The sequence below is a fragment of the Uranotaenia lowii genome, chromosome 2, assembly GCF_029784155.1.
Source record: "Uranotaenia lowii strain MFRU-FL chromosome 2, ASM2978415v1, whole genome shotgun sequence".
Lineage (NCBI taxonomy): Eukaryota > Metazoa > Arthropoda > Insecta > Diptera > Culicidae > Uranotaenia > Uranotaenia lowii.
Window position 1 is genome coordinate 262792313 of NC_073692.1, and position 23053 is coordinate 262815365.

The 23053-nt window shown below is 36.6% G+C and overlaps 2 protein-coding genes across 8 annotated transcripts in view; both read right to left on the reverse strand.

Moving 5' to 3' along the window:
• Window positions 1-4787, reverse strand: part of LOC129742590 (eukaryotic translation initiation factor 2 subunit 2) — an 8877-nt gene extending 4090 nt beyond the window's left edge. The window contains exon 1 of the mRNA XM_055734507.1: window positions 4680-4787. Within this exon, the coding sequence (XP_055590482.1) occupies window positions 4680-4787 (108 nt within the window). The remainder of the gene's footprint in view (window positions 1-4679) is intronic.
• LOC129748448 (somatomedin-B and thrombospondin type-1 domain-containing protein) overlaps window positions 1-23053 on the reverse strand; it is a 252698-nt gene that overhangs the window by 179497 nt on the left and 50148 nt on the right. The window lies entirely within an intron of this gene.

Below are 23053 nucleotides of genomic sequence, written 5' to 3' on the forward strand. Positions count from 1 at the left end.
GGTTTTTCCAATAAGATGTCAGTTAGTTGAACGCAAATGACAAATGTTAAGTTAAATGTTATGTTGTAGTAAGTTGTTTGAGTTCAAACTAAGAATTCGGATTAAGAATTCACCATTAAAGTTTGGAATCAGACTTCAGATTCATAAATCAGGATTAGAATGAAAAATCAACATCAAAACTCAGAAATAAATCACCCCTTCCTCTAATGCACTGAATTTAACTGTGGTTTTATTCATGTGTTTCTACTTACAAACGCGTTCTGTTATCATAAAACATCGACATACCTGCAAAGAGAAAAAAGTATTCGGTTAAAAAAAACTCAAACAGTTATGAAATTGAATATCTTAAATTTCAAGTTTAAGTTTTTAGCTTCGATAATGATTCTGGTCTTTTGATGCGTTTAATAATAATGTAGTGCTTGATAAAAATCACAAAAACACTTTTTGATCGTTCTCATTCTCATAATTGATTTTAATCCTCCATTTCATACAAGCAAGCCAGTATATGTCCCCCAAGTTTTTTTTACACATTTTAGCTTAATTCAGTACCGACAACTGGGGCATCATGCAACACTTTTCAATCATTTTCAAATTCAATGGCTTCTAAAAATTAATGTCCATAGATAATCATACCGGTTGTACATCAAAAGTTTTAAGGTTGATTGAACATCAAATCGACGTAGTCAGAAAAATTATTGGTTTCACCAGTTATTTGAAAATAAACAAAAACATGCGATCTTCAACCTACTAATAAGAAGCGGTAAGTTGCAACATACTTAATGAAAAATCAAATAAATACGTTTTGACATTTAGAGTTTTTGATATATTTTTGATTTCATAACGCATAAAGCACTGCAGTAATCTTTGGTTTCGTTTGAATTGAATTCTACATTTAAAAATTTGAATAAAGAAAAAGTGTAAAGGTACTGCATACATTTAGGGGTTAAAAAAACTATAAAAAATTTTACTACCTGAAATCATAAAAAATAATGTTTGGATGGATGGAATTTTGAAATTAACATTCGCGTGATACAAAACCATCATATTCCAGTATATGGATACAAGATTCAAAAAGTGAGTCTTTGATTTGTAATTTGTTTCATTTTAGCCCAGACTGGTAATTGAGTTATAAAAATATTTATTTAAAAAACTGTGGTGATTGTCCGAAAAATATGTTTACACTAAGAGTGTGTGTAGGATAATTAAAGCAAAATAAAGTTTGTTGGCAATACCATTAAGCCAATCCGTCATACTAGGTAAAGTTTATTACGGCATCGAAAAATGTGAAAATTTGTACATCTATTTCCCGATTTTTTTTAAATTTTCTATTAGAATCAAAAACTTCAAAAAACTATCGCACGATGTGAGAGACTATGTCATCATCATTCTGTAATCATTAAAGGGGGGGGGGTAGGGTCTAACACTTTCAAAAAATCGATTTTTTTATTTTTTTATTTTCTTAATATAAAACATTTCAAGAATGTTGTGTCAAATTTTCAAGTCAATTGAAGCAAAACTGTAGAAGTTATAGGCCTTTATCTCCTCCTATCTAATACTGCAAGAAAGCAAGAGCAGAAACTTCAAACGCGTTTTTCTCGAAAGCACATTTTTAAAGTCCGTGGACATCGTCATTTGAAAACTACTTATCCGATTCTTTTCAAATTTGGAACATATTTTCTACATATAAAATACCAGACCCCAACGTTTTTCTTTTTTGATTTTTTTACTTTGGGGAGATTTTAGAGGTGAAAAATGGCGGATTTTTAAGTGAAAAATCGTAGTTTTTACTTCAAACAGCCACAAAAATTTCATAAAAATATTTTAAAGTTAAATAAAAACGTTGGGGTCCAGAAAAACATCTATTAAAAATATTTTGCTCTGATTTTTTGACTTCAGATGATTCTGTGCTGAGATACAGTGTCCACCGCAAATCCTGTTTTCTAAAAGGCATCCTCGAAAATGCTCCGTCACCGGCTCATTTTTCAATATTTTTCTACGAAAAAATTATCAAATGTTCTTTTAACAATGCTTTGTATAATGCAAAAAATTTGAATACATTTGTTTGAACGATATCTCTAGAAAAAAATCGTGAAAATGGTGTTTTTTTTATACCCGTTAGACCCTACCCCCCCCTTAAATGATAACTTTATGACATTGTATTAAAATAAAAATTGAACAAGTGTTGTGGTATACAAATGTTGTACCTTACCCTGCTGTTGCATTATGCTCCGTTTTAGGGTATCAAAAATGTTCATGCTAAGTTTGACTTCTTATGTTTATAAGATCATTATTTTTTGGCGATTAATAGGATCTAAAAGTAGTTTGAGTTTTCGTATTTACTAGGGTGTATTCAAATATTAAGAGAAGCTGTATAAACAAAATCTCAATTGGAAGTTGATCGTATTCGTGGGTTTTCTGTAGTAGGTTAATTACACGAGCGAAACGTTTGATAATTATGTTTTGAGTTGTTAATAGGCAATATAAAAAAACGTAATTCGTAGGTTCATGACCTTCTAGGAAAGTTTCGTCAACCTGCCTGAAATCGTTTCTCTCATGACGTCGTCGTTTATCAAGGCTTCTTTTCGTAAAAATAACAAAATAAAGGAAAGGTTGATTCTTTTATCCGTTACAGATTGAGAAGGGATCAAAGATTTTTTAACATTGTGGTTAAATAAATGTTAGTTACCATTCCCAAAAATAAGTCCCCCGGACCACTGAAACCAACTCCAAAAATCCCGAAAGACACCCATTGAATCTTGAATTTCTGTACGTATACCTTCCAAAAACAAAGTTGGAACCCAATTTTGCATGCCTGTCATGGATCCCAGGATTTCGGATGCTCGATATTCCGGGAAATAAAAATAACTCACCCAACAGGGATTGGATCTAACGAAAAATAACAGAGGGAAAGATCCAAAAACGACAAATACCGTCGTCCTCCGCGTAGCCGTCAATGAAGATAGACAGAAAAAAAGGCAAAACGAAAACACGCGAACGAACCGGGAAAAATAAATAAATAACAAATCCAAAGCGCGAAGAAAACAAACGGAACGAAAACGAAAATTTATCCGTCGTCTGACACGTTAACCTGGACAGATTGGTTGTTGCGTTCCGTGGCATTCACATTTCGGTGGGGCGAGTAGAGTTGAAGGTCTTTGAGGAGGATGGATGCATGGAATGGGAGAAACAACCGAAAGGTTGCGGGAGGATGAGCTGTGGGATTCCGAATCGAAAGAATCCGAGTGCATTACACCTCACTGATTTGGAGCTTGTCGTATGTATTAATCCGCTCCAAATCTGACTATCAGTGGTTTCCAATTGTGTAGCTGGAACTGGCAGGAAGCAGGCAATCCATTGAAGATGTTCGAAAGATTTGTGGAAAACTAAATTTACTACCATGTTTTTATGGTGAATCATTTAAAAAATCATTTTTTGTATTGAAATATCATTGTGTTTGAACCATAATATTTTTGTTTTGTTTTGATTATAGTCGTTTTTCCATTTTTATGGCATTCGAGACTTTATATCTACGTTGCAGTTGGCGAACAATTATTGGAAAACTCATCCGGTGCAACTGTTTTCGATATTTGCTCTTGGGCTCGAACTCGCGGACATCGGCTCGGGAGACAACGGACTTGCCAACTGAGCTATATCGTAAGTCCAATATATTTTATGTATTCTCGACACTGTTATTTGTTTTTAAAATGCTTATTTATTCTCTCGGTGATCTTCTTTCAGACACAAAAAGTTTCAGCTAAATTGCTTGTCTACTTCAAGGCAATTAAAATCATAGAAAATGTCAAGTATGAAACCTTCGAAAACACGAAATGCGTACCGGCAGAAAAATAAATGGTATCATCGTTGAAAATTAACAATTCAACCAAATTTATGCCAACCGTACTCAAAAAGGGGCACGTGGAGAAAATAGTTTCTGTTTAAGCTTGTACTACTAAAATCAAGCTTCAAGATGCAATACTTTGTTTACATATCAACTTGCCCAATTTTACTCTATACGTACGAAAATTTAAGGAAAAATAAAAGGAAAGACGTAGAGACTTAAAATCATCATGTTTTGATGAGGTCTACAACTTTGTAGAACAAATTTTGACTCTATCGCATCTAACATAAAAGTTAGAGTTTTCATTTTTTATCGTAGTAGGCTGTGACTAATTTTTGATGCTTTCACGTTATGGAGAACAGTCTAAACATTAACCAGCAAATGTTCTGAAGACTTTACAGTCATATTTAAAGACAAAAGCACATGGAAAAAAGTTTCAATTTAGGCCTTTTTGGACCACTGTGCACTGGAAAAGCGAAAGGTTTCAAACAAAATTTAAACAAAATTGTCCATCGAATGCCACATTTGATTTCATATTCTCGATTGTTTCTCGAATCTGCTTTCCTTTGCTTGATAAGTTCTCAAACATGCGAAATAATAACGTGAATTGGAGAACCCCCAACAACAAGGACTTCAATATTTTCCGAATTGACTAAGCAGTAGACAATTCTTTAAAATACAAATAAATAATTTCCGTTAATTTTTTTTTTTTGTTAAAATTAAAAAAATATATGGACAAATCTAACTGATGAGTAAAAAAAGAAATGAAAAGTGACGAGAAGGATAATAAATTAAAGTGAAAACATTCTCAACAGTGATCAACGCCATAATTGTCAGTTACTCTCTCGGAAAGGATTTCACTGATCTCCTTTTCTTCGGGACGTGTCGTCGATTCCATTGCGTAGCACAAGTCCGAACCGTACTGTCTCCTAAATTCTAGCGCTTCCATTTTCTTTATAGCACTGTGGAGGAGTTTTGATTCCAACGCAAGTTCTTTTTTTTACCTCTGAGATACCTCGCATCCAGCCGTCATTAATTGTGTTCGCTACAACCATGCCTCTATGATGAATTCGCTCCTGACCGATCAGGGATTTCTGGAGAGACTAATTTTCGGAGCACAGTTTGATACTGAGGATTTTTCTCGATGATCGTTTAGTATGGGCATTCATCAACTTTGCACGCCACTTTGTCAAGATCCGGTGATTCAATTCAATTCTCCGATTCTCTCTCCTCTGAGCTTTGTTATGGAGGGTGATCAAACGTCGGATGTTTTCTATATCGGGCTGCACCTTATTGCTCCAATATGAGACAGCTTCTCTAAAAATCAACTCGCTGCGCACGTGATCTTCTGCAACCTGCCATATCGCCTCCAGGACCAGGCCGTAGCTGGCGAAGAAAAGTCCATTGAATGAAAACACGTCATTGACATGCGAGGTCTCGAAATTTCTATCGCGAAATTCATATTGTCAGGGAAGGAAGGCAGAATAATACAAGCATTTCCTTCATCGAATTCTAGGCATTCTAGGTGCTCTTCATTTTCGTGCAACCTTAGAAAAAATCTGTCGCTAAGAATAGGAAAAAGAAAGAAAAGATATACATACTTACTCATCCTCAGGAAAAACAGACATGATAATTTTTTTCGTCAAAAATGAACCGCAAGCAAACTGACACTTTTTGGTTTTTTATTCTATTTGTTTATCTATAAATTTATATTGGATTTCAATGTCGTCAGTAAGCTGTTGCTAGCGCTCACATTACGGATTTTTTCTGCCAGCGGAACGAGTGGCAACTAAAATTTTGGATTTTTTTCAAGGCTCCAATATTCAAACGTAAACGAGCTTTTTGTCAGTATTTTTTTGTTTTGTTTATGTTTGCCAATTTAGCTCATAATGCCAGAAACACGGAAGCGTTCCGCGAGCGCTTTATACAGTTCTATGAACTGCACAAAAATCTCGGCAAAAAGTATACAGTACAACATTTTAAAAGTGAAAATGTGGCGGCTTCCACTGTTTCCCAACAACTAGGGAAACAGACTTATTTTGGACCGGGTACATATTTTGAACCACCTTGTAGTTTTTTTTTCAATCATTCTGTCATAAATCATGTTAATTATGAAAATTTTTAACAAATATAGCTGAAACGATTCTAATTAATGTAAGATTCCTTTTAATTAAGCTGAGAGGGGTAGAAAATTGAAAAAAAAAGTTTTTATTTTTGTCTGTTGGGCCAAATCAAGCCCATTTCAGGAGGACGTGCCATTATTGGAGTCAACTTCCAAGAAGTTTTCTGACTATCTGTGATGAATTGAACAACTACAAACATGTTCACAGCTATGATGAAACACTTGAAAACTAGTTTGCAAGCTCTAATTACAAAAAAAACTTGATTTAATCGCATTTTGACCTATGTCGAAAATAGGTCCTACTTAATATCTTGGGGACTTATTTTGAGCCACTCAACATAACTTGAGTACCGTCAACTGGGGCAACACGCAACACTTTTCAAATTCAATGGCTTCTAAAATCTTAATGCTTACAGATAATCATACCTTTTGTACATCAAAAGTTTTAAGGTTGATGGGACACCAAACAGACGTAGTCAGAAAAATTTTTGGTTTTACCAGTTATTTTTAAATTTACAAAAACATGCGATTTTCACCCTACTGAGAAAAAGGGGTAAGTTGCAACAAACTCTGTAATTAATGAAAAATCAAATGAAAACGTTTGAAAATTTATAGATTTTGATACATTTGTGATGTCATAACGGATAATGCACCAATTGCAGTAATTTTTGGTGTTGTTCGGAATAAATTTTCCATTTTTCTGTCAATTTTTTTTAAAGAAAAAAGTGTAAATCTGCTGCATACATTTAGGGGTAAAAAATACTATAAAATATTCTTTTGGCTTAAATCATGAAAATAATTATTGGGATGGCTGAAATTTAAATGTTAACAAACGCATAATGCAAAACATTCATAGCATATGGAAACGCGGTATATGAGATTTAGTTCGGATTAGCATTTTGTTGCCTTTTGCCCCAGACAGCTAACTGAATTATAAAAATATTTGTTTAAAAAAATTTGGTGTTTGTCCGAAAAATATTTACACACCAACAGTGTTGGTATAGGATAATGAAAGCAATATAAAGTTTGTAGGTGATATCATTGAGCCAATCCGTCATACTAGGTAAAGTTTTTAACGGCATCGAAAAATGTAAAAATTTGTACACTTATTGCTCGATTTTTTAAATTTCTTATGACAATCAAAACCTATAAATAACTCTTCTGTCGGATTCTTCTCTGGAAACTTCCGGACAACTTCCATTTGGAATGAAATAGTCGCGTCCGTTGCCTTCAAAATTTGTTAATAGACTCCGTTGACAATCTATTCGTTTCTTTGATTCTCCCTTTTTCCCTCCAAAACGATATTTACACGCTTCATAAAGAATACTCAATTTCAATCGAAATTTACTAAAAACGAGTATTGTTTTTAGATACCAATTATCAATTTCATCTATACTCTACATCTTCCATGATGTTAAAAAATATGTCATCATCAATTTGTTATCATTCAATGATAACTTTATTACAGTATATTGAAATAAAAATTGAATGAGTGTTGTGGTACACAAATGTTGCATCTAACCCTGCTTGTGCATGATGCTCCGTTTGACGGCATTCAACTTGCTGTTAAATGTTCATGAACGTAATAAAACGTGGTACGGCGGTACGAAAAGAATTATGCACACTATTGCAATCTTTTATTATAAATAAAATTGGGAATTTTGGTATTATTTTATTTAATCAACTCGCTAAAGCCCAAGTCCGCCTATAGACGGCGTTCACTTCAATCGGCATAAAACCAGCCATCATTTAACTTATTTTTTGTGCAGTAATTATTTATTTATTTATTACGAAACAACGGAACTCATATTGGTCCAAATGATGACTTTAAATTAATTTAAAAAAAAAAAGAGTACTAAGTCTAATTTCACGGTTCTCATTACACTTCAAACTTTACTATGGAAATCATCTCTCGAAACGTCGAAGTCGAAGTGCTCGGAAAAACTTTTGAATGTTTTCATAACACTGATGATAGCGCTATTAGCTCCATAATTATTCAATCGAATGGGAACATACAATCGAAGGTCTTGGTTTCTAAGTCCACGGGGTCGCACACTTAGAGGAACGGCTTCTAGGAGCGTGGGGCAATCAATTCGCGATGTCAATAGATCGGCGACGAAGGAAGCTCGCGCTGCGTTTCTGCGGGCTTGAAGAGTGTCTATGAGACGGCATCGTTGTTCATAGCTTGGCAAGTGAAACGGGTTTTGCCAAGGCAGGTGTCTAGGGGCGAATCACAAGAAGCGCCGCTGTATATCCTCGATCCGTTCGGCCCCATTCTGGTAGTAGGATTCAAGGATAGAGCGAACGATACTGCAATACAAACTTTTTTCAGGCAATACACATCCTTGAAGTCCTTGGCCACACGAAATAAGAATCCAAGACTTCTCGAGGCTTTATCGACAACGTAGTTTGTGTGTGTCCCGAATTCCAGCTTCCGGTCTAGAATTACGCCAAGATCGTTGATGTGTTCTACGCGTGCGATTGGCTCATCTCCGAGGAAGTACACAGCGGAAAAAGGCTGCCGCCTTCTTGAAAAGCTGATGACTGCACATTTACTGCGATTCAAAGTTTATATCACACTGCAGTGTGCGAAGAGGTTAAATTGATTTTGCAGGAAATCAATATCGTCCTGGCCGTTGATGTTGTACAATAGTTTAAGGTCGTCAGCATAGCATACCTTTGGACCATAGAGGAGTGAGAGAGCATCGTTGAAGTAGATCAAGAAGATAATCGGCCCTAAATGGCTTCCCTGAAGCACACCAGAAGAAGCAGAGAATTGTCTGGAGAAAGAGTACCCCGTGCGAACTGTTAATTTATTTATTTATTTATTTATTTATTTATTTATACTTGCAATTCAAGATACAATCTTATTAGACATTGCAATCGGCTTGTACTGGGGTGTGCAAAAAAATTTTTTTAATTACAGCAACTTAACTACTTATGTCTTATCCTAACCTAACCTGGCCAAACATTCTCTCTTAAACAAAACAATGTAATGATTCATTTTGATTTCATCGGGTATCTGGTTCCAGTGGACAACGCCTCGTACGAATAGTGTGCCATTGTAGTGAGAGGTAAGATTTCTCGGGATAACCATTTTTCGTACTCGATTACTCCTTAGTGGTATAAACTTTTCATAAAGGTAGAATGGGGTTCTTGTTGTGTAGATTTTCTGGATCAGGATGTTTGAACGGTGCTTGAAGAAATCGTAGAATGAACAGCCCATGAAACTCCGATGGTGTATGCTGACTCTCGCATAACGGTCCAGTTTGTAAATCCATCTGATGCAATTGTTGATTGTTACGCGTAACCTATCCATAGCAGCAGCAGAAGCATTTAATAAAAACTCAGAGCCAAAAGTAAGGTGGGGTAGAATGAGGGTTTTGGCTATTTTCAATCTAAAATGTGATGGAAGCATGCTGGCTGTTAGTTTCAAACGACGGAGTACAGCGTAGATTTTACCACATTCTGCATTTACTTGATGGTCCCACTCTAGATTGCTTTGGAAAATTATACCAAGATTTGACACTTTTTCAACATATGAAACATCAGCCGATCCAAGGGTTATAACCGGGAAGTCTGGAACAGCTCAATTACGAGAAATAAACATCACGTTGGATTTTGCAGCGTTGATTGGAAGCATATTTGTGTCGGACCAAGCTTGAATGTGCGCCAAATCATCGTTCAGCAGTCGTGCCATTTCCTCGAGTGAGCTAGTAGATGAGCACAGGTAAAGTTGGACATCATCAGCGAACATATGTATTTGACTGTGGCAAATAACTGATGGCAAATCGTTGATAAACAAGCAAAACAACAAGGGACCCAAATTTTAGCTCCGGAGCCAGTCAAGAAAAGTTCCACAGAAACCCAGGCGTTCCAGCTTTCCAATGGCAATATCCTGGTTGACTTTGTCGAATGCCGCAGACAAATCGGTGTAAATAGTGTCGGTTTGAGACTTTGCAGCATAACTTTCATGCACGTAAGAAGTAAACGTCAGAAGGACAGTTGTCGTGGAGCGCTTGGGCATAAATCCGTGTTGATCGTCGTAAAAAATATTCTTACAGGACAAAAAACTCGGATCTAAGACCACCAATTAAAATAGTTTGGCTACTGCGCATCATGCCGAGATTCCCCGGTAGTTGTTGACATCTCTCCTGTCTCAAACTTTTCAAGATACTTTCTCCACTCGCCCCACATTTTGCATGCCGGGATATTTTTTGGGAAATGTTCGATTTGGTCCCAACGTATAAATGAATTCGAAGTGTCCTTTGATGCTTGAATTATCGGGAAGCTCCCTGAACCACCTTCGTATGGTTTTGCCGGAGTTGAGGTTTTCATGGAAGTGTAGAAGTCCTGGATGAGTTGTCCCAGTGCTTCGAATCCTTTTTCGAGACGATTGAAATGCTCGTCGTACAGCTGGGCTGTTGATGGTTCCGTTCTGTAATCCTCATTCGTTTGGATCGGCATTGTCGCGTCCGCATTGTTTGATAAGTCGTCAAAACTGTCGGGATTCACTTGTGTCTCGCTCACGAGAGATTTGGATGATTCTGGGTATTCGATTTGTCTTACTTTCTCTTGGGGAGAACAGCGTACGAATTATCCCGGGCTAGACATTTTCGGCCTAGTTTGCACGCAACTTCGATTTTTGATCGCTGCACCAATGGAACACTCTTCACTTTTGCACTAAAGCACTAGTTGACTAACAAAAAACACAATTATTGCGCTGGACGATCTCCAAAATTTTTAAAAAAGGTTGACGCCACGAGGCACACAGGGGTAAACGCACCTGATAAGTGATCAAAATTATTTGCGGACAAACGGTAAACGGTAGACATTTGATGTCTTCGCAACATTTTTATATTTTTTGATGATCTATCAAATTCTTGAAGGAAGAAAGTGATTTTTTCACCTGGAAGGGAAATAAAAAAAATATTTCTTGAAATAATTAGTTTAGAGACTTAATGTCTTCACAAAAGTTGTAGATCTTATTATTTTAAGCAACTTTGCTGAAGACACCATCAAGATCGCATGAAAATCATAAAAGTTACGAGCATTTCAAAAATAACGAGCATTTTAGCAAGTAATTTTGAGTTTTTATTTAATATCTTTTTTAGTATACGATTTACAAACTTGATATATTTGAAAAAGTTGTTCAAATTGTTGAAACACACAATTTTGTGGAACACTTCAAATACATATTTCAACTAAGAAAGGAGATATACTACAAAATATCCAAAATAATGCCTTTTTTCAGTAAGTTATAACTTTAAGAGTTCGGACGAGTTCGGATAATTTTTTGAGTGGATTTTGTTGTTCAAGTTACTGGCTTTCTATTGATATATAAATCTAACATTAATTTTGGATAGATTTTCTACAAACTAGCAATCAAAAATGCGCTTTTTTCCTCTAAAAACAGGAAAAAATGAGGGTTTTTTTCTTCGAATTTTAAGTGTTTCTAGAGGAAAAAGCGCATTTTTGATTGCTAGTTTGTAGAAAATCTATCCAAAACTAATATTAGATTTATATATCAATAGAAAGCCAGTAACTTGAACAACAAAATCCACTCAAAAAATTATCCGAACTCGTCCGAACTCTTAAAGTTATAACTTACTGAAAAAAGGCATTATTTTGGATATTTTGTAGTATATCTCCTTTCTTAGTTGAAATATGTATTTGAAGTGTTCCACAAAATTCTGTGTTTCAACAATTTGAACAACTTTTTCAAATATATCAAGTTTGTAAATCGTATACTAAAAAAAATCTATATATATAAAAATGAATTTCTGTCTGTCTGTCTGTCTGTCTGTCTGTCTGTCTGTCTGTCTGTCTGTCTGTTCCCTATAGACTCGGAAACTACTGAACCGATTTGCGTGAAACTTGGCAGGTGGGGGTATTGGAGGCAGGGGAAGGTTCCTATTGTGGTTTGAGACCCCTCCCTCTCTCATGAAGGGGGGGAGGAGCCTCCCAAACAAAAGACAATTTTTTGCATAACTCGAGAACCCATCAAGCAAATGGTATCATATTTGGCATGGGGTGGTATTTGGGAACGAGGAATATTTCTATGAATATTTGGTACCCCTCCCTCCTTTCAGTGGCGTGATAGGAAGGGGGAGGGGGGCTACCTTACAATTTTTCATATAACTCGAGAACTAATCAAGATAATACCAAATTTGGCACGGGAAGGTTTTTGGATACGAAAAATATTTCAATAATTATTTGAGACCCCTCCCTCTTTCCAGTAGAAAGGGGGAGGGGGCCTCATTCATATTTTTTCACATAACTCAAAAACTAATAACTAATTAAGCAAACTGAACCAAATTTGGCATGGGCGGGTATTTGGTAACGTGATATGTTCTAAGGATTATTTGAGACCCCTGCCTTCTTCCTGCTGGAAGAAAGGAAAGGGGCAGGGGAGTTTCATACAATTTTTACTGCATAACTCGAGAACTACAACAGCAAATGGAACCAAATTTGGCATGGAACGATATTTGGGTACGAGAAATGCTTCTATGAATATTTTGTATCCCTCACTCCTTCAAAAAGAAGGATGAAAACGGACAGGAGAGGTCTCCTTGCAATTTTCAGTATAACTGGAAAGCTGATCGAGCAAATGGAAACATATTTGGCATGTGAGGGAATTTGGATACGAGAAATGTTTGTATTGTAAATTGAAGCCCCACCTGTTTTCAGCGGAAAGATATAAAGGGAGAAAGGGGGGCTTTCATATTTTTTTTGCATAATTCGAGAATTAATATAGAGCAAATGAAATAAAATTTGGTATAAAAAAGTATTCGAGTACAAAAAATACTTTTATGAATATTAAGTTCTCATCCCTGGGGATGAGGGGGGGGGGAACGGAAGAAGGGATGGTACTTCCTTTCAAGTTTATGCATTACTCAAGAATTTACAACGCAAATAAAACCAAATTTGGCATGGGATGGTATTTCAATACGAGAATTTTGTTTTTATATCAAACCATTCCTTTCTTGCAGTGGGATGATAGAATTTGGAATAAAGGAAGGGAAGCGGAAAGCTTACATTTAACTTTTTTTTTTACAAAATCCGAGCAATGGACAAAACTTAACATGGAAAATCATTTTGGTATGATTCAATGATCATCTGATACTTCATCCTTCTTTCAGTGAGTAGGTACATAGTAGGAGGAAGGTGAGCCCAATATAATTTTTTTAGCATAAGTTCTCAATTTATGCTAACGAAGCCAACAAATGAAAAAAAAAATATGGCATGGATAGGTACTTGGTTACGAGATATGTTTCTAAGATTGTTAAAGATCCTTACGCTTTTCAGTGTAGAGAGGAGAAGAAAGGAGGGGGTTCCATATAAATTTTGTTGTAAAGCTTAAAAACTTATCAACCAATGGAACAATATTTGATACAAGAAGATTTTTGGGAACGAAAAAAATGGGTATGATTATTAAAGATCACGATCTCCATTCAGCAGGGAGGAAGGGAAGGACAGGGAGGGCTCTCTTATCAGTTTTTTAGAATAAATCCAGAACATATCAAGCCAAAACAACCATATTTTATCAGTTGGATTGTTTGCGTACGATTAATTTGAGACCCTTCTTTTTAGGGCAAAGCTTAAAGAAACGTTCTTAAAATTATCAGATCTTTAACACAAATTTAAAGATCAAGATTCTGAATATAAGTTTAAGTTATTTTTGTGTTGCAATCCGAAACTCTAGCTGCAGCTCTCATTTTATAGCGGTTGCTTATGAATTATGTTATAATTTGATTTAAAATAATGCCAACAAAACAATAAAAATTTGAATAAAATCTGAAAATATCATTCGATTTTAAAAAGTGTAGCAAAGCACACCGGGTCAGCTAGTATTAAATAAAAACTCAAAATTACTTGTTAAAATGCTCGTTATTTTTGAAATGCTCGTAACTTTTATGATTTTCATGCGATATCGATGGTGTCTTCAGCAAAGTTGCTTAAAATAATAAGATCTACAACTTTTGTGAAGACATTAAGTCTCTAAACTAATTATTTCAAGAAATATTTTTTTTATTTCCCTTCCAGGTGAACAAATCACTTTCTTCCTTCAAGAATTTGATAGATCATGAAAAAATATAAAAATGTTGCGAAGACATCAAATGTCTACCGTTTACCGTTTGTCCGCAAATAATTTTGATCACTTATCAGGTGCGTTTACCCCTGTGTGCGAGGCGTCCCTGGCATAGGTCGCCATTGTGAAAACCGTTACCGCTTTCCTTAGGAGATCGTCCAGCGCAAAGGGGGAAAGCTCGTCTGCTCACGTTCGTCGTTACTCACCGAATGACTGGCCGGTTGCCGGCGCGCGAAGATCCGAGTGACTATTGTAACCAGTGATGCCACATTTCTATCGGTATTTTGGAACCCAAAAAAATCTTTTATCGGTATGAAAATCCTAAATATCGGTATGAAAATCGGTATTTGAGGTGGATATTCAAAAATGCCTACATTTTCAACTTCCTAACGTATTTTTAATATAGTTGGAAGCTTGCAATAAAAAGCAAGTCTAAGAACTCTTATGAATGTTACTTTGAGTATTAAACTAGCTAACTAAGTGTGTTTAAGCATATATTATTCCTTTTTTTTTATCTTGGTTCTAGGTAACGCAAGTTTACAAAAAAGACGGTTTTGAAATTTTAACAGAACTTTATGTTTGTTACAACTTATACATTTTTTTTTAAACTATCTGCTTTTGCTGACGAAAAGTAAAAATCACAAATGAAAATTCAGCAGAGAATCCAAAATAAGTATTCCTTTCCTTTCCAGTACTATAATTGAATGGAAATCTAATTTGAAAGTTACCGTTTGATAAGAAAAATAAGGGCATGGCGATCACTTTCAGGTTACACGTGGTTTAGGCATATTAATGAAATAAAAACTAGATTTTTTAACTGATGTTTAGCTAAAATGGGATGTAAATTTGATAAATTCGATAAGGCAATAGAACCAGATCAACCTAAAGGAAATTTTAATTTCGTAAGCACTTAGAGCACCTGTATCCGTGGTCCAACCAGCCGGTTTAGACCCAAATTCCGACCCGAGCAACCGCACTGGTGATCTATTATACCAGTTTCAACCCAACTTTTTTTAGAGCTGGTATAAGGATTGATCCAAAACTGATGAGATTTGGATCCAATTTAACGTAGTTCTAAGCCGTTTGACAGTTAATGGAACACGAGTGCAGTTGCCAGTATTTTCATTGGATCGGATCTAATTTCTTTGGTTCAATTCTTGTATAAATTAGACCCAAGTATAGACCACGAATACAGATGCCCTTACAAATCCAACAAATTGCTTTTTGATGTTCGAGGTAAATATGGGCCCAAGTTGATGTTCTTCGTTTGATTGATGTTTTTTTTTTTGCCAAACTGGCCATTTCAGCTTTCAAAGCCTTTAGAATTAGATATGAGCTCTAGCGATTAAAAAAAGAAATTATTGGAAAGAGTTGAGAGGGTCGTTGCTTCAATTTTTTTTCAGGCAATGGAAAATAAATTTTATTTTTTGGAAAATCACACATTATTCATATGAAAACCCAAGAATTTTAGGCGAAAATAAATGAGAAACGTGTTCGAAAAGAAGGTGTTCTAGGAAAAATGTTAAAAAAACACATAGTTTTTCCAAAACTGAAATACCCCTTTCCCTGGCGTGGCCTGGCGATCTCTGCAGTTAGGTACCTACATGTGATATCATTTATTTGGCTAACAAGTTGGAGAAGGATTGAAGATTATACCGATGATATGACAAACCGTGGATCTGATTGCACTTCAAATCTTGACATACCACATCTGGCGACAAATTGAACAAGAATTATATTCCAACGGTGTATTTTTTCCCTTGAAAAGCATGCTACCTCAGAAGACAAGAGCATAGTCAATTGAGATTGATCTTTAGAAACTTCTACCTTCTGCTGGCAGTCGTGAAGGTAAAATATCAGCCTTGAGCTGAGTCCTTTGGCTTTGAGGTTGAGCACTATAATAGTGCATCATTTGACAGAACATAGGAACAAAACAGCGTGAACAACTGAACGAATTATGAGAGTGAGCAGTGGAGATCTTTGCAGGGTACTTTAAAAGTTGTACAGATCAACTTACGCCACGCCAGCTACCGCACTTTGTCTTCTTTCTACGGGACCTTTACGAGGATAGCTTGAATTAAGTGGGAATGTGGAAGTGGAATGAAGTTTGAGTTAAAATCTTAAAAATCGGTATGAAATCGGTATGTTTTGCCAAAAATCGGTAATCGGTATATACCGATTCTTGGTCAAAATTTTGCTCAAAAATCGGTATAAATACCGAAAAATCGGTATGTGTGGCATCGCTGATTGTAACTATGAAAATCCCGTCAAGCTAGCTCAGTAGCAAGAAACTCCTCGAGCAAGAAGCTCCTGAGCTGGGTAATCGGAGGGCCTACGCGGACAAACTTTACATAAAATACTATCACAATTCTTTCACATAAATTAATACACAATTAAAATTTTACTCTACTACGAAAATTATTTTATTAATGATTTAAAAGCAATTTAATTTAGAGTTCAAAAAAGTGATTTTTAATTAGCTTTTAATTTTATTTCTAAAGACTTCTTATGTGGGTGTGGGTGTAGGTGTAGGTGTAATTTCAACATTGGATGACGTACCGGTACGATTTCTGCTGCGGCTGCTGTAGAAGTCGCCTCGTTCCCCTCTTCGTGATCGCTGGCAAGTATTCTTCGGTTGGATCGAGGATATTAGTTTCTGTTCCAAGGTGTTGGGGTACTTGGTCCACAGTTCGGTTGACTTCTGGGAAACGTGGCTTACAGGTGGTAATCTCGAGTTACTCTACTTAGCTCATAAATGGGATGAAGCGGAGCTAAGTAGTTACAGGCGTCTTCCCTCGTGGACGCAATCGGTTCGGCCCAGGAACTGGCCAGAGTGACCGAACCGAGAGGGGAATGTTCTCCTTTATGGTTATGGCCCGCGAGCCAGAGAACTCGATGCTCCTTTTACGTTTAGACGTAGCAGATCCTAGATCTGCTAGGCCGACGCGTGTGCAGTCCTTGGACACTTCCAAGGAGCCAACTGATAGGGTAAAAAAAACAAAATTACCCTACCAAGCCACTTCACAAACTTCGTTTAAAGTTTTGCTCCGACGATGTTGAGCACACGCACGCCTGAACTCGAATGACCCTCTCCTTACGGATGTGGGTCTTTACCGCCCTCTTTCGTCATCTCTCTATGCTCGGGCGAGGCGAAATGTTCATAGGCGACCCCCAGGCGAGGCGAAATCTCGATGTTCGCCTTCCAGGCGAAGGCGAGGCGAATACCCACTAGTATCACCCTGTTACGCCACCCCACACATAAGTGTTATACATTTTTATTACATTTTATTGCAAAATTTAGATAACAAGATAAACCAAAAATAATTAATTAAAAACATACAATATAAGAACCGTGACAAAAAAATTTAAATCAAATTGCACCCGTTAAAAAACCAAAGATGCTTTGTAACTGAACGGTTACACTATGTCGACTTTGTCGGCTCGTAATAGCTGGAAGTGTTGCCCGATGTCTAGTTGTGTCGACTGTGGCTGCGTCCGACCTCACAGGGGCCATTCAAATGTTACGTTACGCAATTTTCGAGAATTTCACTCGGTTTTCACTTCATTGATTCAACGGTTTTTTTTATAGCATACACGCTGAAACTTTTCAACCTTGGTTTATATTTCAAAATAGTACAGTAGCGGTCAATCTATTTTAAGTAAAAGCAAAACTGAGTTTCCTGGTTACTCAAAATGTTGTATTCCTAATTACTCAAAGTTTGAAGAACTAAATTCTCAGTAATACACGCATAGTGAAATGAAATGTAAATCTTTATCTATATAAAAAGCTATTTATGTTTATTTGTCCACGATATACTCAGCCGTTTGAAACCTTGAGAGATGAAATTCGGTATGAGATTTTGTTAGGCGAGGAATGATAAAAATGTGTTCGATGAAAAAAAAATTGTCGATAGATTTTTTCAAATAAATCCTCTATATAATATTTGAACTCCTGATTTCTCGAAACTCAGCATAATTCAAGATGTCTCACCTATACCAAATTGTTCCTCATAATTCACACATCAACGCTGATATAGTGGCTACGAGCTTATCTCTGGATTTTTGAACGAATGTGTTCGGTGAAAAAACATTTTGTTTTTCGGTTTTAAATGTTATTTTCAATGTTATACAGTACTGGATTATGCTTAAAGTATTTTTTAAAGTTTGAGGCCATCTATGGAGTCGTACGCAGTAGAGGATTCAGAAATGTTTTCTTTTAATACTGAAAAAGACTCTAATTTCACACTTTCCCCGTTTATGGATGCAAGAGCAAACGCAATGCTTTTTAATAAATACTTTACAGATGATTCAGCGTATCGGTCCTTTTAACCACCCGGGTCATTCGGGTCTAGCATTTAATATATGTTTTATCAATTTTTATTGATATCTTCGCTGTTTTCAAATATAGTAAAACAAATATACCTCACTGTCAGCCTTCTCCATACATCTCATCAAGGACACGAATGTCAGCACCATCTACTGACGAAAGTTCCTACTAAAGTCACTCATAGTATCACCATCACCACCTTCATCGGCAACAGCACCACCTACATGTCAGGTATCCGCCAGAAGTAGTCTAGATCGTCGATGTTTATACATGGTAGTTAGAACTTTCCTTGGTTTTTTTTCAAGAGTGAGGTATATTTGTTTTACTGCTATATTTGCTGTTTTCCTACAATACTAATTACTTTTTGGGACTCCATTTTTGCAAACTGTTGTTTTAATCAAAAGACATTCATTTACCAAGGCATTACGGAATTCTGAATATCCGAACTTAGTGTTGAGTATGCCTATCAGAACTCAGTTTTTACGATTAACTATTAAGAAATTTCTATTGGTCCTCGTATATATTGGAGTACGGAACGCCGAGTTCACCCTGGGAATCACTTGCTCTGCCCACAGACGTCTGTCTACCTTGGCAAGGCAGGGGGTATCCCTTCGCTACGAGGGTCCCCATTCTTGAGAGATACGGTAGGAGTTTATGCTAAATCAACCGAACACGATTGAGAAAAGCAGATACCCATGGTGGGTATATCCCAGCAGTAATCCAGAAATGAAACGAAACGAAACTCACGCCCAACTGAAGCAGCGAGCGCCGAAAAGACTGAAGCACCGAAATCCCGATAATCGACGGCGGGTGGCAGCGGAACAGGAAAAAGAACGAATCGAATCGAATTGAATCGAGCCGAAACGAAAGGAAGGTAGGTATCTCAAAATTACAACATCGCCGTAAATTCGATTTAATCTCGCTTTAAACGTTCCAGTTTCCCATTTGCCGCATTGTTGCTGTTGTTTTCGTTGGTTCTCCGTTTTTTTTTTGTTCTGAATTTTTGTTTCTCTCGATGATGTTGTGTTTACTTTTTTTCCCAAGTTTTTCTACGCTGGTTTCCCTGAATCGACCACTTGGCCGAGTTTCCTCAATCACTCGTCATCAACCGGTGGATATTTTGGTGGACGTTACAAAAATAGCAAGAACTTTGAAGAATTCATTGAGTGGTTTTGTTTGTTACTATGAGGAGGTTATAAATAGGCTAAGTTTAGAAATTGTTTTGGAAAAATCAAAATACTACGAGTTGGATTGTAAGACAAAAACATGTTAGTAATGTCATGAACATGTCAATGGAGATGAAAACATGGCTTGCTTTAACATGCTTTCGCTTTCCCGAACGCTTTAGTGTACAATACGCAAAATGTACGATGTTGTGATTTTCGTTTCCAATCGACACGACCTGATGCGTGGTTGTTTTTATTCCACCCTATAAAGGCCATTACCGAAACTCGACTGATGAAGCATTAAATCTCCGGATTCCCTGTCGGGAAAAAGGGCATCATGCAATCATGTTCTGAATGGTATTCGGTTTTCCTAATTTAACGACGATCTCCACATCAGAGCTGTTTGTGGACGTTCAACGAAATCAGACCAAAAACAACGCTCCAAGTCAATAAAGAGATTCTATTCGAACGGTTTTGTTTTTCGTTTTTTTTAATAGAACTTTTGATTTGGCACGCCGGGAATGTTTACAGGTTGGGTTTATGATTTATGAGTATTTTTTGTTAGGTTCACTTTGATACATTTTTTTTCTGGTTCAGTGTGTTATTGAAGGGGTTGCCGAGGAAACCAGCGATAATTACATGGTTTTCCATTTCATTTCTGCCCGCCCACTTGGATTGGTGATTGATTGAGCAAATCAGTTATCATCGGTTGAAGGGTTTTTGTGGAACCTGTTTGTTTATTCTGTCTTCTTTGTTCTGGCTGATGAGAAAATTATCTTGGCGAATGATGATGGATATTGACCGATTTTGTGGGATGATTTGAACTGCTTCGCAGGGATGAGAGAAATGCAGACATTTACTAACTGTAACTAGGAATTTTACACAAAAATATAGTCATTGCATAAAACAGTTAATGATCGATCAGACATAATTTAATTTGTTTTGGAAGCATAAGACTTACACATTGGATGAAAACCTTACACAGTAAACGAAAATTACCGAGTTCGGTAATTTTTTTACCGAAATCCTAACATGTGTAAATCGTTAAACTGTTCGGTAATTTTTTCGGTAAAAAATAAACGAACATCGGTAAATGAAGAATCGATTTACCGATGTTCGTTTATTTTTAAACCGAAAAAATTACCGAACAGTTTAACGATTTACACATGTTAGGATTTCGGTAAAAAAAATTACCGAACTCGGTAATTTTCGTTTACTGTGTAGATATCTTAGTGGTCGGTTGCCATTTGAATTTTTATATTTGATTCATAAAAAAAATTCTGGAATTAACCTTTCTGACGAACCGTTCTATAGAGTCCTAACAGTCATCCAAAACAGAATTGTTACAGTTCATCTCGAAATTCCTGCGTATGAATTTATTGAAGTAAAAAAAACTGTCCACCTGTTGATATTTTATCCCTTGGAATAAAATAGAACCACTTGCGATGGGTACAAAGTCAATTATCATTCCATTCACAGGCGTATGAGACAAATCTCAAACACAGAAAAGCACGTGTCATACAATGGGCTCGCTCCTTTTATGTGATGTTTGTGTTAACCAAAAGAGAGAGAGGGAAAAAAAATCCTGAACCTTTTCCAAGCAACAGGGAAGAGATGAATAAAATGTACCTCCTTATTCAATAGTAATCTGGTTTCCAAACTCAGATCTTTTCCAGATTCTTATTTGATGGATTATGATGCCGGGGGATCACGAAGAAATGCACGATCCAAAGTTGGCAAACCGATCCAGATGTCAATGCCAACTTTTTCGAAATGACCAGCTAAAGCGCTTTTTTCCCCTCGACGATCCATTTACTTCCATCAGCAAAAGTCATACTTTTTGAGAAGTCCAATGCTCCCGTCTAGCTGTTTCATCTTCCTCCTGAAGCAACTACATTCAACAAGGAATAAAAAGTATTTTAACATTTCAATGTTTTTATACTTAGACTATGACTGCTTTCTACAAAACGTTTACAACTTGGATTTTTTATTCAAAAATTCAATTTTGTTACGAATAAATATGCAGCGGCTAGACCAGCCAAGGCAAGGTACTCAAGAGTACGGAACCTCAGGGCCGGCTGGCTACTGGGTAACCAAGGACTTTTACGGATAAAATACAGAAATCGGCAATTTCATGTTTCTATGTTTGCTTTTATTTAAAGTTTTTATGTGGCGTGTTGTCTGTGTGTATAAAACAATGTTCTGTGTCTTGTGTAGCGTGTATTTGGCTCACTAACCGTGATGTGCTGCTGCTGCTGTGTAGCGACGTCGCGGTTCCGGAATTCCAGTTCCGGAAGCAGGAGGACCGTCGATTTAAGGGCGTATCGACGGGGTGCCGAAACCGTCGGCGCCAGCGGGCGTTGCTGGACTCGGTCGTTGCAGGCGTCTTCCTTCGTTGGCTATTAATCGGCCTGCCCACGAGAGTGCCCCGTATCCGGACAGGCCGAGAAGGGAAGTCCTCCTTAATAATTAGGGATCCGCAGAACCCGAGGACGAAGATGATGATCCTTTACGCTTTAGGCGCGAGACCACAAAGGGTCTGCGGGCCGACCCGTGCCGAAGACACACCGGTATTCGGGTGAATTCCGTGGACGTTCACAAACACTATACAGGACACGACTTCACACACGGACGCCTGATTCAGAAGAGAGCGAATTTTACTGAAGCAAGCTTCCTTTTCGCCTTCCATGTTCTCTTTTTCTTTCCTCCTTTTCCTCCTCTGTGAATTGACAGCAGCCAGCAGTAAAATGTAGCCTACTGTGGTGCTATCTTGTTGTGAGACTCGACAAGGAACATGAATTTTCTAGAGCTAAATATACAATACTACAAAAATGAAAACAAAAATCAAACGATTTGTAACCAACCGGTTACAATTTTAGGGCGTGATTTTGCTTGCAATCTGTTGATGAGAGTTTTATTCATACCGTTTTCATTCACCATATTAAGGCTTTCTAATATTTCACAACTATCTTAAGGTTTCTTTACCATTTACCTAACTGAACAAACCTTCTGCATATCACATATCAACTTCATAACCTCCACTACCTGTGTTGAAATTTGAAAAAAAATTTACGAAATTTGAAAAAAAATTTACAAAATTTACCTGTGAGAGTTTTCATAATTTGTTTGGTGGAGTAAATCGTCAAACTGAACTTTGAACCTTTTTTTTTTTTTGAGAAAAGGGAAAAGGCAGAATAACATTTTTGCTTGAGCAATTAATCCATAAAGAATATTATAAAAATGTGAAGATTCTATGTTAGGGATGAGCAACCAGCGGCCTTCGAGACCTGTTTGTGCGGCCCGTGATGCTTTCCTCAAATTGAAATAAATTTTCGAATTTTTCATTCGTTAAATTGTTAGTTAAATACTTGTCAATACTAAAATGAAAAAAATATTATGTCAATGGCTCGTTCAAAAATTGACTTCACGTGTATTGATTTGCGTTTATCCCACAATCATCCAGAATGGTTACATTTTTATAGAAATTTGACATTCATTGTTTTTTTAA